The sequence below is a fragment of the Eptesicus fuscus genome, chromosome 2, assembly GCF_027574615.1.
Source record: "Eptesicus fuscus isolate TK198812 chromosome 2, DD_ASM_mEF_20220401, whole genome shotgun sequence".
Classification (NCBI taxonomy): domain Eukaryota; kingdom Metazoa; phylum Chordata; class Mammalia; order Chiroptera; family Vespertilionidae; genus Eptesicus; species Eptesicus fuscus.
In genome coordinates, this window is record NC_072474.1 from 106,557,336 (window position 1) to 106,570,835 (window position 13,500).

Here is a 13,500-nt window from a genome sequence, read left to right on the forward strand (position 1 = left end):
CAGGGTGAAAGGAGAAAGGCACAGCCCTCGGAGATGTCACTCAGTCAGTGGCCACAGGGGCAGAGGCACCAGGATAGCCAAGTGCCTCCTCACAGGTGCGAGGGTCTCATGCAGATTGAATGCTGCTGAAATGAAGAATCTGGGCCAGGAACTTCGTGTCCCCTCACATACCTTAACCAATCATACCGAGGAGAAGAGAAGAGTAGAAGCTGGCAGTGGCTCTGTAGGAGGTGTGGACTAAGAAGACTGCAAGCATCAAGGCCAGGGCAGTGGGCTTTATCTCGAATGTGGCAGCAGCAGGTACCGGGTGGGGGTGGGGGGTAGAGGGGACATGTGAGAGTGTCATAGGTACCAGGGCCCCACTGATGGCAGCTTACAATCACCCCATGATAACGTTTGCATTAGTGTTTACTGCACTTAACCTACAAGATGAGTTCCAGCACAGCCTAAGTGTCACTCTACTATAGAAGTCAACGTTTCCAGTTCACCTAATGCAGTGGTCGGCAAACCGCAGCTCGCGAGCCACATGCGGCTCTTTGGCCCCTTGAGTGTGGCTCTTGCACAAAATACCATGGCCTGGGCGAGTCTATTTTGAAGAAGTGGCGTTAGAAGAAGTTTAAGTTTAAAAAATTTGGCTCTCAAAAGAAATTTCAATCGTTGTACTGTTGATATTTGGCTCTGTTGACCAATGAGTTTGCCGACCACTGACCTAATGGAGTCATTCATAGCTAGTTTACAGAGAATGAGTAAGGCACAAACTACGAGTAGTTTCATTTACTTGAAATGACTTCTGTGTCAGAAATGAAACATCAATTACCTATAGCACATTGTATCTAATTTCACATGTAAATTTAGTCTGGTGTTAATGATACGGGCCCATGCATAGCACTGCTGCTGTAATATTTATGGAAAATGCCGGTAATTATGATGAATGTTGATTGTTACTTGGAAAATTAGTTGTAATGGCTATATACTATAAGCATGCTGGTAAATGTCTTTCTTTTGAAGGCAAACGAATGGCTGGATTAATAAATGCTATATTAAAATCAAATTTAGCACTAGGCTCTTATAGTTCTTTTTCTAAATTGATTAGCTACCTGGAAGGTCTCTAGAAAACAGATGTGATTAGGCAATGAACATATTTTGAGTAGCAATAGCATCCTGACTCCACAGTAAAGAGAAATGGACTTTTCTGCTTCATTTGCTTAAAGCCTGAAGGCAGAGGGAATGAAACAAAAGGGGCCTGGATCCAGATATGACTGGATCGAAACCCCACTCTGCTCCCAAGTGGCCGTGAGACCCCGGGCTGAGTGTGTGAACCCTCTGGGCCTCAGCATTCAGGTCTATAAACCGTCAGCAGGCAAAGCTACTTCACAGGGTCATGTAAGAATGAACGAATAAGAATGTCCACCAGGCCCTAACCGGTTTGGCTCAGTGGATAGAGCGTCGGCCTGCAGACTCAAGGGCCCCAGGTTCGATTCCGGTCAAGGGTATGTACCTTGGTTGCAGGCACATCCCCAGTGGGGGGTATTCAGGAGGCAGCTGATTGATGTTTCTCTCTCATCAATGTTTCTAACTCTCTCTCTCCCTCTCCCTTCCTCTCTGTAAAAAATCAATAAAATATATTTTTAAAAAAGAAAGAAAGAATGTCCGCCAAGGGCTTGGCACCAAATACGTGCTCAATATTTTTAGACATTAAACACAGCACTTATTACATGGGAGATTTTTCTAACAAAGCCAGTGAATAATGATATGGGTGATCTTATTAAACAGCAATCTCATATCATTGAATGTATTCAAGCAAAAGCCAGGGGATTGCTCCATCTGTGATGCTGTGGAAGGTAGTTCTGCATCTGATTATATAACGAGCATTTATTGTGTGCCAGTCACTATACTACGTGTTTAAAAATAACTAACAATAATAACAGCTACACACAATAATACTAACTGACCCTTCTTCAGCAGTCTTATGAGGCAGGCCTTGTGCTGAGGGAATTACATATACTAACTTAGTAATCTTCATAGGTACTATTATCATCTTTTTAGCAAATGAATCACAGAGAGTTTGAGCAACCTGCTCAAGGTCACCCAGCTAGTAAGTAGGAGAACCAAGATTCAAACTCGGGCAGTCTGGCCCCAGAATGCACCTCTTAGTACCTGTGCATCCTGCCTGTGAGGTGTACCTGGACCTCCAGCTTGATCCGAGATCCCCAGGGCCAGCTGAGTTTTGACATTCAGTCTTGCGGATTCAGAAAGGTAAAGCTGCGCACATGCTCTCTATGTTTAATGTCTCCAGCAGGGTCTGCAGCATGCTACAGACGTGTGAGCTTTGTGCAGCAAAAATATGACAACTGATAAATGTGGCAGAGACTGCTGCTGATCATCAATGTCCATGTGCTCCACTTTGAGATCACATGACAAGGCCATAATCCCAGCCTGCCCTGCAGTTAGCTAGGCTATGATTAAGTTTGAACCCATGGGCTGTGGATGGAAGTGACCACATCTACCTGTCTCTTTCCATCTGTGGCGAGTGTGAGGTCCCAGATTTCAGTTAGGCTCACCACAAAGTAGGAGGAGTCTGGATCTCTGACTGCATGGAATAGAGCCCCCCCACACTCGTGTTTCACTGTTTATGAGTGACAAATAAGCTTATATTGTGCTAAGCCAAGAAGATTTACAAGTATTGATATAACTGTTAATGTTCTCTGATTGGCAATAAATATAGGTTACAGATAGATGATAGATAGATAGATAGATAGATAGATAGATAGATAGATAGATAGACAAAATAAGATCGATAATAGGGAGATATAGTTTAGCCTTTAGCCTGGCTGGCGTGGCTCAGTGGTTGAACGTTGACCTATGAACCAGGAGGTCATGGTTCGATTTCCTGGTCAGGGCACATGCCAGGGTTGCAGGCTTGATATCCAGTAGGGGGCATGCAGGTGGCAGCCAGTCAATGATTCTTTCTCATCATTGATGTTTCCATCTCTCTCTCCCTCTTCCTTCCTCTCTGAAATCAATAAATATTTTTTAAAGAAGTAGTTTCATGTTTGTTCACTTCAGGTTTTGACATCAAATAAGTTTAGTACCAAAATTTACCACCTCCCTCTATCTTCACAATAAAATGTAGGGGTTTTGTGGTTTTCTTAGTTTGTAAAAGAATTATAGAGGGCGGTGGTAAATTGCAGATAGAAAGTGAAGGGCCTGTATTACTAGCCACATGTTATTGATGAGGAATCCCAAGCTTGGGAGGTTAAGTGACTTGTTCAAAGCCATTCAGTTAATAAATGGCAGAACCAGGATTGAACCCAACTCTGCCTGAGTCCCTAAAATCCTATGGTTTTAAGCAGGGCTCAGCAAATTTCTATAAAAGGCCAAATAGTAAATATTTTTAACTTTGCAAGACATACATTCTTTATTATCTAATCCACTCTGCTGTTGTAGCACAAAAGCAACCACAGACAAATTCTAAGTAAATGGGCATAGCTGTGACCCAATAAAACTTTATTTACAAAAACATATTTGACCTCAGGACCATAGATTCACAGCCCCATTCTTTTTAAAATTGTTATTAGTTTTATTTTATGTTCTTTATTAAATTGATTGAGTTGACATTGCTTAACATGAACAAATAGGTTTAATGTGTGAGTTTCTATGTTACAAGATCTGTATATTGTACTGCGGGCCCTCCACCCTAAGTCCAATCTACTCCTATACCCTTTTATAGGACCCCCTTCCCCCCCACCCCTTTCCTCTGGCAACCACCACACTGCTCACAGCCCCATTTTAATCAACACAACAAACTCGCCACTAACAAGGGAGAGATTGAGCTATAATGTTTGCCAAATGATGTCTAAGGTAAACTTCTATAATGTACTTACTGAGTGTTATCACCAACCATTACATTTACTACTCAGGAATCCATCCCATCCACAAAAATCAGAGCGTGTGCTTTGAGTCAGAGGTCTGGGTTCAGTTTCTGGTTCCCCTGCTCACTGGCCACACCCCTTGGCTCAGTCACATATGTTCCCTGAGCCTCCATCTATAATATAAAGACACCAATGCCTGTTCCCTATGGTTGTCTGAGACTGACATGAAATAATACATGGAAATTGCCTAGCATAGGTCCCACACGCAGTGCTGAACTGTAGTCATTATTACTGTTAAATTTCAAAGTTCCCAGGGCTCTTTAACCCAAGAATTCCACTTCTTTCCTAAAGAAGTAAGTCAAAATAATGGGAAATAGAGAAAAATATTTTTCACAGCATCATTTATAATGAATAAAATTTTAAATTAATTTTCATATCCAGCAATAGGGAGTGTAGTTAAATAAATTACAGTATATTTTATGACAAAGACATTTTTCAAACTCCAGATTGCAACCATTAGTAGGTGGCAAAATAAATGTAGAGATGAATGACAAGAATATTTAAAAATTAATAGAAGAAAAATGGAAATAGAGTCATCACTATAGTTTCTGGTGTATAATTTTGAATGCATGTACCTCTGTGTGTGTACTCATACAAGGCTGCCATTTAAATGTAATTCTTAGTGTGGCTTTGGGTCCAAAATGTTCAAATGTTCAAAAGCCACTGTGATAGTATCCTATATAATAAAACCCTAATATTCAAATTGACCAAACAGCAGAACAACCAGTAACTATGACATGCACTGACCACCAGGGGCAGACGCTCAATGCAGGGGCTACCCTCTGGTGGTCTGTGCACTCCCACAGGAGGAGCGCCGCTCAGTCAGAAGGCAGGCTCACTGATGGCGAGTGCAGCGGCATCTCCTGCCTCCGAGGCAGCACTAAGGACCCCTCGGGGAGCAGGCCTAAGCCATCAGGAGAGCAGGCCTAAGCCAGCAGTCGGACATCCCCCAGGGGTCCCAGACTGCAAGAGGGCACAGGCCGGGCTGAGAAACCCCCCACCCCCAGTGCATGAATGTCATGCACTGGGCCTCTAGTTTTATTAGATTAAACCATATGAAATTATTATTCTTGACAAATAAGGTAAAAAAGATCAGCAACTTCATATGGTTCAATCTAATATGTAGTTATTTAAATTATGTCAAAAGAAAATTCCAGAGAAGTAGGGAAATGCTTACCATTTTAAGTGAAATAAACAGAATTTTATATATATGCCATATGACCATTACTATAAATATATGCTAAGATAGACATAAAAAAGAATGGAAATGTTAAATGTGATAGCTAATATAATTATTTGTTATTGAAATTTTCTTTAATACAGTTTTCTGTATTTTTTACATAAGCCAATCATTATATTTATGTATATACTAGAAGCCCAGTGCATGAATTTGTGCATGGGTGGGGTCCCTCGGCCTGACCAGTGATCAAGGGGAAGGGACCACAGGAGGTTGGCCAGTTGGGGTGGGGGAAGAGGCTGAGGGAAGTTGGCTATGGGAGTGCACTGACCACCAGGGTGCAGCTCCTGTATTGAGCATTTGCCCCCTGGTGGTCAGTGCACATCATAGCGACTGGTCAACCAGTTGTTCCAGTCATTCCAGTCATTCCTGTTATTCAGTCACTTAGGCTTTTATATATATAGATTTATTATCATTTGTATTTATGATTTAGTTTAAAAACTCAATTTTAATGGCCTCCAGTGAAATCAAACCAAAGAACTCTCTTTTAATTTAATTGTAATAGGGCTACAATCATTTATCAAGACACTAAATTACCCCAATAGACAGTATTGCATATCAATCATGATAAGAACATTATGTCTTTTACGTGATAAAATCAAGCTACAAATCTTGGAAAACATACTTCTTATTATTTTTTAAACACACTGATGCCTTTTATTTGTTCCAAACAAATGGAAACTTTAGGTAGTGCCCCAAATTGTATCTCTCAAATACTTTAAAGAGTAGCTCAATTACTGTGGAAGTTCAACCCCCAAACAGAGGGAGGTCACACCAGAGAAAACTAACAACCTTAAAGTAGTTTATGAAACTATGTAAACAAGCATAAAAAAAAGGAATATACTAAACACATGTGTAACTCTCCCTATTGAGTCTGCCTCTGCCTAGCTAAGTTAACCTTTTGAACCTTGGGCAGGTTATTTAATGTTGTTTTCCATCTGTAAATAGGACTTTTTCTGGCAAATTCCTCCAAATGCAGGTGGGAGAAAAGAGGACTAACGTTCTTGGCATAGTAACCAGCACTAGGCACCACATAAAGGCTTATAGATCAATAGAGTTTGTACTAAATAAGACCAGGTTATCAAAAAGTAAGTCTCTATGCCCTTTTCTTTCTTTTGCTTGATCATAAGAGAAGAGAAACCAGAATTCAGTACCCATCCTCTTATCATTTTTATACGTTAGGAAATAGGTGCAACATTTTTTTCGCAGATAAAAGTAGGATAATTGTGTAAAGTACTCTTGAGAGGTGTGTGTGTGTGTGTGTGTGTGTGTGTGTGTGTGTGTGTGTTTAATCTTGCAACTCATCCTTGACAGATTTCAATCATTCAGAAAAGCATGGAGCAAAAACCATGTAGGGCACATTGACTTTCTCATTTTCTTTATCACAAATCAGGGATCATTCCTTTTTGAAATAATCATTATTGATATTATCCTGAAAGATGGCACATTATAAGAGAGAGGAATACTCAAGGTCCATAGCTATCTTTTAATGGTAGTAGTTTCAGATTACATAGTATTTAAGAAGATGTGATTTAGATGTCAGCTTATGAATCAGGATACTTTGGTCACAAATAATAGAAAACTATACACTAACAAAAACAGTGTGGTGGCTCTATTGGATCCCAGGGACAAAAAGTCCAAAGGTAGTGCTGGCTATAGCCTAAGGGTTACAAGAATATTCCAGCAGTTCCTGGGCTCCCACCTTGATTGTTCCTGTAGATCAGAGAAGGGGCAGCATCTCCATCCCACCATTCCTAGCGGGAGTCCTGAGAACCACTCAGATGTGGACTGGGGTCAGCCACATGCCAAGTGCAGATCCAAGTGCCTTGACCAAATGGATAAACCACTTCCTGACTTTACCCATCACTAGAGCCAAAATTAAAGTGATTCTGCAGAACTGGTTGAGGAAATGAAGGACCTATTAGAAAGGCAAACAATAAAAACCCACAGGTGACTTTAAAAGTACTGTCTTTGCTCAGCCAATGTGGCTCAATGGTTCAGCATAAACCCATGAACCAGGAGGGCACAGTTTGATTCCCAGTCAGGATACATGCACAGTTGGGGTTACAGGCTCAATCCCCTATGAGCGGTGTGCAGGAGGCAGCCAGTCAATTATTCTCTCTCATCATTGATGTTCCTATCTCTCTCCCTTTCCCTTCCTCTCTGAAATCAAATATATATATACACACACACACACACACACACACACACACACACACACACACACACTAGAGGCCTGGTGCATGAAATTTGTGCACTGAGGGGGGATTCCCTCAACTCAGCCTGCACTCTCTCCAATTGGGGACCCCTTCCGGGATGTCTGACTGCCATTTTAGGCCTGATCACAGGGATCGGGCCTAAACCGGCAGTCAGACATCCCTCTCACAATCTGGGACCACTGGCTCCTAACTGCTCACCTGCCTGCCTGCCTGATTGCCCCTAACTGCTTCTGCCTGCCAGTCTGATCACCCCTAACTGCCTTCTCCTGCAGGCCTGATGTCATGCCAACTGCCCTCCTCTGTTGGCCAATTTGGTTCTGATTGGTCGGTTCCTATGCCAGCGTCAAAAGCTTCACCTTCTAGGCAGCCATTGGCGCCCCACAACACCCAGATTTGGTTCTCATTGTTCAGTTCCTATGCCAGTCAGCGTCAAAAGCTCTGCCTCCTAGGCAGCCATTGGCCACTGGTGACCTCTCTGTTGCTGACACAATGAACTCTTCTCATTCCTCAGCAGAATCTTGTACCAATACAAATAATCCCTTCTTCATGGAATTCTCTCTTCTCCCACTTCTTTTCAAGATTCTTTGCAGGCTTCTCCTCTTTTCGTACTAAGTATTGGAATTCTTCATGGCCTTTTCTTGAGTCCTATTTTTCTCTGACTCTCCATTTTATACTGAATAAAGATTGGGAAGTAAAGGAGGTATAGTGACCTAATTGTTGAAGCACCATTTGTTGAAAATACATTCTTTCCCCATTGCATGGTCTTGGCATCCTTGTGGAAATCAATGGCCATAGATGACTCAGTTTATTCTGGATTTTTAAGTTTATTGCATTGATTTGTATATGTATCTTTATGTCAGTGCCACACTACATTGTTTTTCTTTTTCAATATTGTTTTGACTATTTTGGGCCCTTTGCAATTCCATATGAATTTTAAGATCAGCTTTTCCATTTTTGCAAAATAGGTCAATGGTCTTTCTTGATAAATTTTTTAATAAAGTAAGAATTGTATATTTCCTTAACATAATAAAAGTCAGTAGCATGCTCATTGTAAAAACTTTAGAAATAACCTCATTAAATTCAGTAACTAAATAAGAATGTCTACTATGATTGCAATTACATAATGTTGTTCAGGAAGTATTATTCAATACATTTACAAAAGAGTAATTAAAAATATGAAAATTAGAAAGAAGAGGTAAAATTAACTCTATTTGTAGTTAATATGATTACAGACATGAAAAACCCAGGAGAAGCAATTGAAAAACTATCAGACACAATAGGAACACTAAGTTGGCAGCATACAAAATTATTATACAGAAATCAATAGCTTTCCCATATACTGTATAAATAAACTTTAGAATATATAATAAAAGAAAATAGCTCATTTATAACAGCAGCAGCAGGACTAAAGTATCTAGAAATAAATATGATTAAGAAATATGACCAAAACTTTGGAAAAAAAGAGAAATGTCTAGATCATGCCAGAGTTTGATGTGCTGAATAATGGCCCACCAAAGACATCCACATCCTTATTCCTGGAACCTGTGGCTATGTTACCTTACATGGGAAAAGAAGGTTTGCATGTCTGACTAAGGTTCTTGAGATGGGGAGTTCATTCCGGATGATCTGGATGGGCCCACTGCAATGACAAGGATCCTTATAAGAAGGAGACAGAAAGATTAGGGTAGGAAAGAGAAGCTATGGCAACGGAAGCAGAGGTTGGAGTATGTGCTTTAAATATGGAGGAAGGGGCCACAGCTAATCAATGTAGGTAGCCTCTGGAAGCTAAGAAGGTAAGGGAGCATATTCTCTCTTTAGATTCCCTGGAGGGAGGTAGCTCTGCCTCATCTGGACTTCAGCCCAGTGAAACCCCTTTTAGATTTTGGACCTCCAGTACTGTATGAGAATTAACACCTATTATTTTATACCAGTGAGTGTGGTAGTTTGTTACAGCAGCAATAGGAAACCAATAGTCTCAATGACAAAAATGACATGAACAAGGAAAAGGTGTTTTACAGTCCTGTGGTAAGTGCTTGAGCTCATCTCAAGCACTTGTCAAATTGATGTCATTATAATTAGCTAGTTATTAATAACAGCAAAGGAGCAAAGGGAAGGCCAAATATTATAGGCATGTCATTTTGGCAGCTTTGCCAGGAAGTTGAAGCTTTACACTCCCAGGGGTTTGACGGAGGGGAGATAGACAAATGCATGCCCAGTAAAGTTGGGGGAAGTAGCAAAGGTACTTGTCTGTCAGTCACAGCTGGGAGCAGAGGTTATTGGCCAGAGTTACCCCAACTTTCCCAATAACAAAACTGACAAAGTTGATCTGAAAATGTACCTCAACCCCTAGATATACCCTCAACTTTAAGAGGTAGATGCTATCATCTCCATTCTACAGATATGAAAATTGAGACAACAGGATGTTGTCTGAGAACACAAAGCTATCCAGTGACATAGCTGCCATTTGAATTCAGGCAGTCTGGCTTCCGGCTCCATGCTCATAACCACTGCCCACATGTACATTATAACTTGATTTTTATATACAGGTTACAATTGGCCCACATCGTAAGGACAGTCCTCATATCTTGTTAACAGATCTTTTTCATGGGAAAAGTGTTATGCATGTGTTTGTATTTTGAAACATACAGTGTTATTAGTTTTGTTTTGTTGTGTGTGTGTGTGTGTGTGTGTGCGTGCGTGTTTTGTTTTGTTTTCAGTAAAAGAATTGAATGCCCTTGCAGGGAAAAGCCAATACCACTTCTAGCATGTATCTTGCTGTTTGTGGATGTCTGTTATGATACAATTTCCAATTCCAAGATTGATTTAAGTCACAATTTTCAATTAGATGATGGGAATGTTTTCTCTAAGGAGTTGATTATGTTCACAAAGAGTAAATAACCAAGAACACAGAGATAATGTTGCTAAATAAATGGTTCAAAATCCAGTGGGTTGTAACCCTTGCTTCCATCATATAAGGGAGAATTGTATACGAGTTTGTATTTGGCTTTTTTAGAAATGTCATATCAAATTGCATTTTTTGTTTCTTTTTAGGATTTCATCAGGGGTCTTTCCATTTTGCTCCGGGGGACAGTACAAGAAAAACTCAACTGGGCATTTAATTTGTATGACATAAACAAAGATGGCTACATCACTAAAGAAGTAAGAAATATCTCACCAACAGCTATCCTTTGGGATATTTTCATTTTTAACTTCAAAATATTAATTACACATTTGCAATCTTTAATTTGAAAATAGCCCTTTCAGGAAATCTAAAATATTTCATGTAGTGGTAGAGAAATATTCTAATAGAAAATCTGGAATGGATAGGAATAGTTGATTGTGAATCTGCAAAGTAGAATTATTCGCTTGTTTCCTAATGGCATTTCAATAAACAGTATCAATGAAATATAGACTCTGGTTGGAATCAGATAGGAAGACAATGTATCCAAATCATGTTAGAATATTTGGCCTGTTACCTCTCTCCCACCCGTCCTCCCCCCGCACAACCCCCCATATAATATGCTCCACATGGAAACAGGTGTAATTTCAAGTCACATAGGTTGTGTGTGTGATGACCTAGATGACCTTTATGGTGTGGTAAATGACCTCATGGAATAGTGGGACCTCCCAAATTGTTCAGGTCCACAGACCAAATAAGATATTCAAATCAAATGGTTCGAATTTAAAAATAATTTAAAGCACAATGAGAAGCAAGGGAAAAGGAATGGTAAGTTAACTAAATTAGGATAAGGTGCAAGTAAGGTAGAAGGATCACATTACTTGAATCCTGGGACGGCTCAATCTTCTTATGCCCTGTCTTTTTCTCTGGCTCACTGGCTTTTCCCCAGAGGTGAGATTTGAACAAGAGGCCCCTCAAATAAAAGGTGTCCTGGGTCAGTGACATGAACTTGCTCTACCAGAGACAAAGGGTCAAGTGCACCTGACCACACTTAGAGCAACAAAATTAGCCTGGTCAACGGCCATCGTTTTTATTTGTGTTTCTTGAGCAGAGGACTCATGGAACCAGAATGTTTCTCATCAATGGGTGGCTGAATTAAGAACTCACGAATATTAATATTTTGTGTATACTGAGCATATCCTGGACAGTTCGTGCCTCTTGTATATTTGGTATCCAATAAGCATTTAGTACTCAGATGACTCAGGAATATTAGGTATCTCTTGGTCCTCCAATCCCTTCCTATCCCTGTCTTTGTTTAACACAAACATGCTGTTCTTGCCTCTTATACGTGACACATCTCATGAATTCTGCCTGTGGCAAACAAACTTCTTACTGCTTCTCTAAACTCAGAATACCTTTAAAAGTTACACCTATGATTTATAAACTACAGACTATTTATCATTTATAATAGAATGGAATACTCTCAAAAGTAAATGTTATATCAACCTAATCCAGATCCTTTTATGTGAAAAATTCAATATGAAGGAAACATTAAATAATAAACCTGAATGTCTAGATATTACATATTATTTTCACTAAGATTGAAAATAAGTTGAAAACTAATTTTTAATAAAATGATTAAAAAATAATGATGATATTTTAAGATGTGTCCCAGGGTCATAATATTTTGATTAATTTATGTGTGTGATTTCCTCAGTTAAAGCGATAGTGGAAGGAAAAGAAAAAAAAAACACAACGGAAATCCTAATGAGCTTTGATTTTTTTAGTATAATTCTCGTGATGTGGAGTTATATTTTATTCTCAATTAACACATTGGTAATAATCATGTAAGATCTATAATAACTCAACAAAATGAAGGTAGTCTGTGTGAAGTCTACAGAGACCCAAACACTAAGCCAGAGTTTTGCTGATCATGTTCGGTATGTCGGAATTTACTTCATGTTGAAACCAAGGTCAGAAATAATTCTTACATTCTCATTCTGCTGCCTTTAAAGCACAAAGCTGTTGCCTTTTCCTCACAACTGAAAGGCATTTAATGAAGAATCAAAGAAGAATCGGAAATTTGAAATTGAGTAGAAATACCGTTAGACTTTCTGGGTGGTTTCCTCGCATATTGCTTGCAGCCTCACGAGCGTGCCTTTGGCTTTTCAGGAGATGCTTGATATCATGAAGGCGATATACGACATGATGGGTAAATGCACATATCCTGTCCTCAAAGAAGACGCTCCCAGACAACATGTGGAGACATTTTTCCAGGTAGGGATGCATATGGAAGCCAGAGAGAAACAGAAATTAAGAAAACATTTTCTGTTTTCAAAGTGTCATGATGATTTAAAAGAATGTAAAGTAAAAGAGCGTTTCCTGAAAGGGATAAAATGATAGGATATTTACCATCCTAACAATTTAATAATTTTGGTTTTGAATAATTATAATACTGATAACTACAGAACATTCACAATATCCTAGATAGAATACTAAGCAATTGCCATGTTTCACATGTTGTTTTTTTAGTTCAGTTCTCATGAGAATCCTATGAGGTTATAAATCCTTATTAGCCCCATTTGACAGGTGAGAAGACTGAGACTTTGAAAATTACAGCAAATCGCCGGAGCTCTGGCAGGGCTGGAAGGCAGGGTTTCACCTAGGTCAGTGACTAGATCTTTACCACATTCGGTTGACAAAGAAGAGCCTAGAAGAAGTCAGCCAGATGATTCCTATGGCTAGGAAATTACTCGTTTGTTCTGAGGCAGTTCCTCCCAATAAACAAACAGTGGGTTTTGTTTTGTTTGTTTTTTTTAAAATATATTTTTATTGATTTCAGAAAGGAAGGGAGAAGGAAAGAGATAAACATCAATGATGAGAGAGAATCATTGACCAGCTGCCTCCTGCATGCCTCCTACTGGGGGTCAAGCCCACACCCCAGGCATGTGCCCTTGACCAGAATTGAACCTGGGACCCTTCAGTTCATAGGCCAACTCTCCATCCACTGAGCCAAACCAGCTAGGGCTTGTTTTTGTTGTTGTTTATCAGCTTCAGCTCATTTGGTTAAGGTGTGAGGGTATAATGGGGAAAGTCTGAATAAAGTTTTTTGTTCTTTTCTTCCTGAACAGAAAATGGACAAAAATAAAGATGGAGTTGTTACTATAGATGAGTTCATCGAAAGTTGCCAAAAAGTAAGTAATGGTAGTAAAG

The 13,500-nt window shown here is 39.7% G+C and overlaps 1 protein-coding gene across 3 annotated transcripts in view; it reads left to right on the forward strand.

Annotated features, from left to right (window-relative positions):
* Positions 1 to 13,500, forward strand: part of KCNIP4 (potassium voltage-gated channel interacting protein 4) — a 404,299-nt gene that overhangs the window by 385,997 nt on the left and 4,802 nt on the right. For all 3 annotated transcript variants that reach the window (XM_008140184.3, XM_054729845.1, XM_008140183.2), the window contains 3 exons: positions 10,440 to 10,547; positions 12,460 to 12,564; positions 13,419 to 13,481. In XM_008140184.3, the coding sequence (XP_008138406.1) occupies positions 10,440 to 10,547; positions 12,460 to 12,564; positions 13,419 to 13,481 (276 nt within the window). The remainder of the gene's footprint in view (positions 1 to 10,439; positions 10,548 to 12,459; positions 12,565 to 13,418; positions 13,482 to 13,500) is intronic.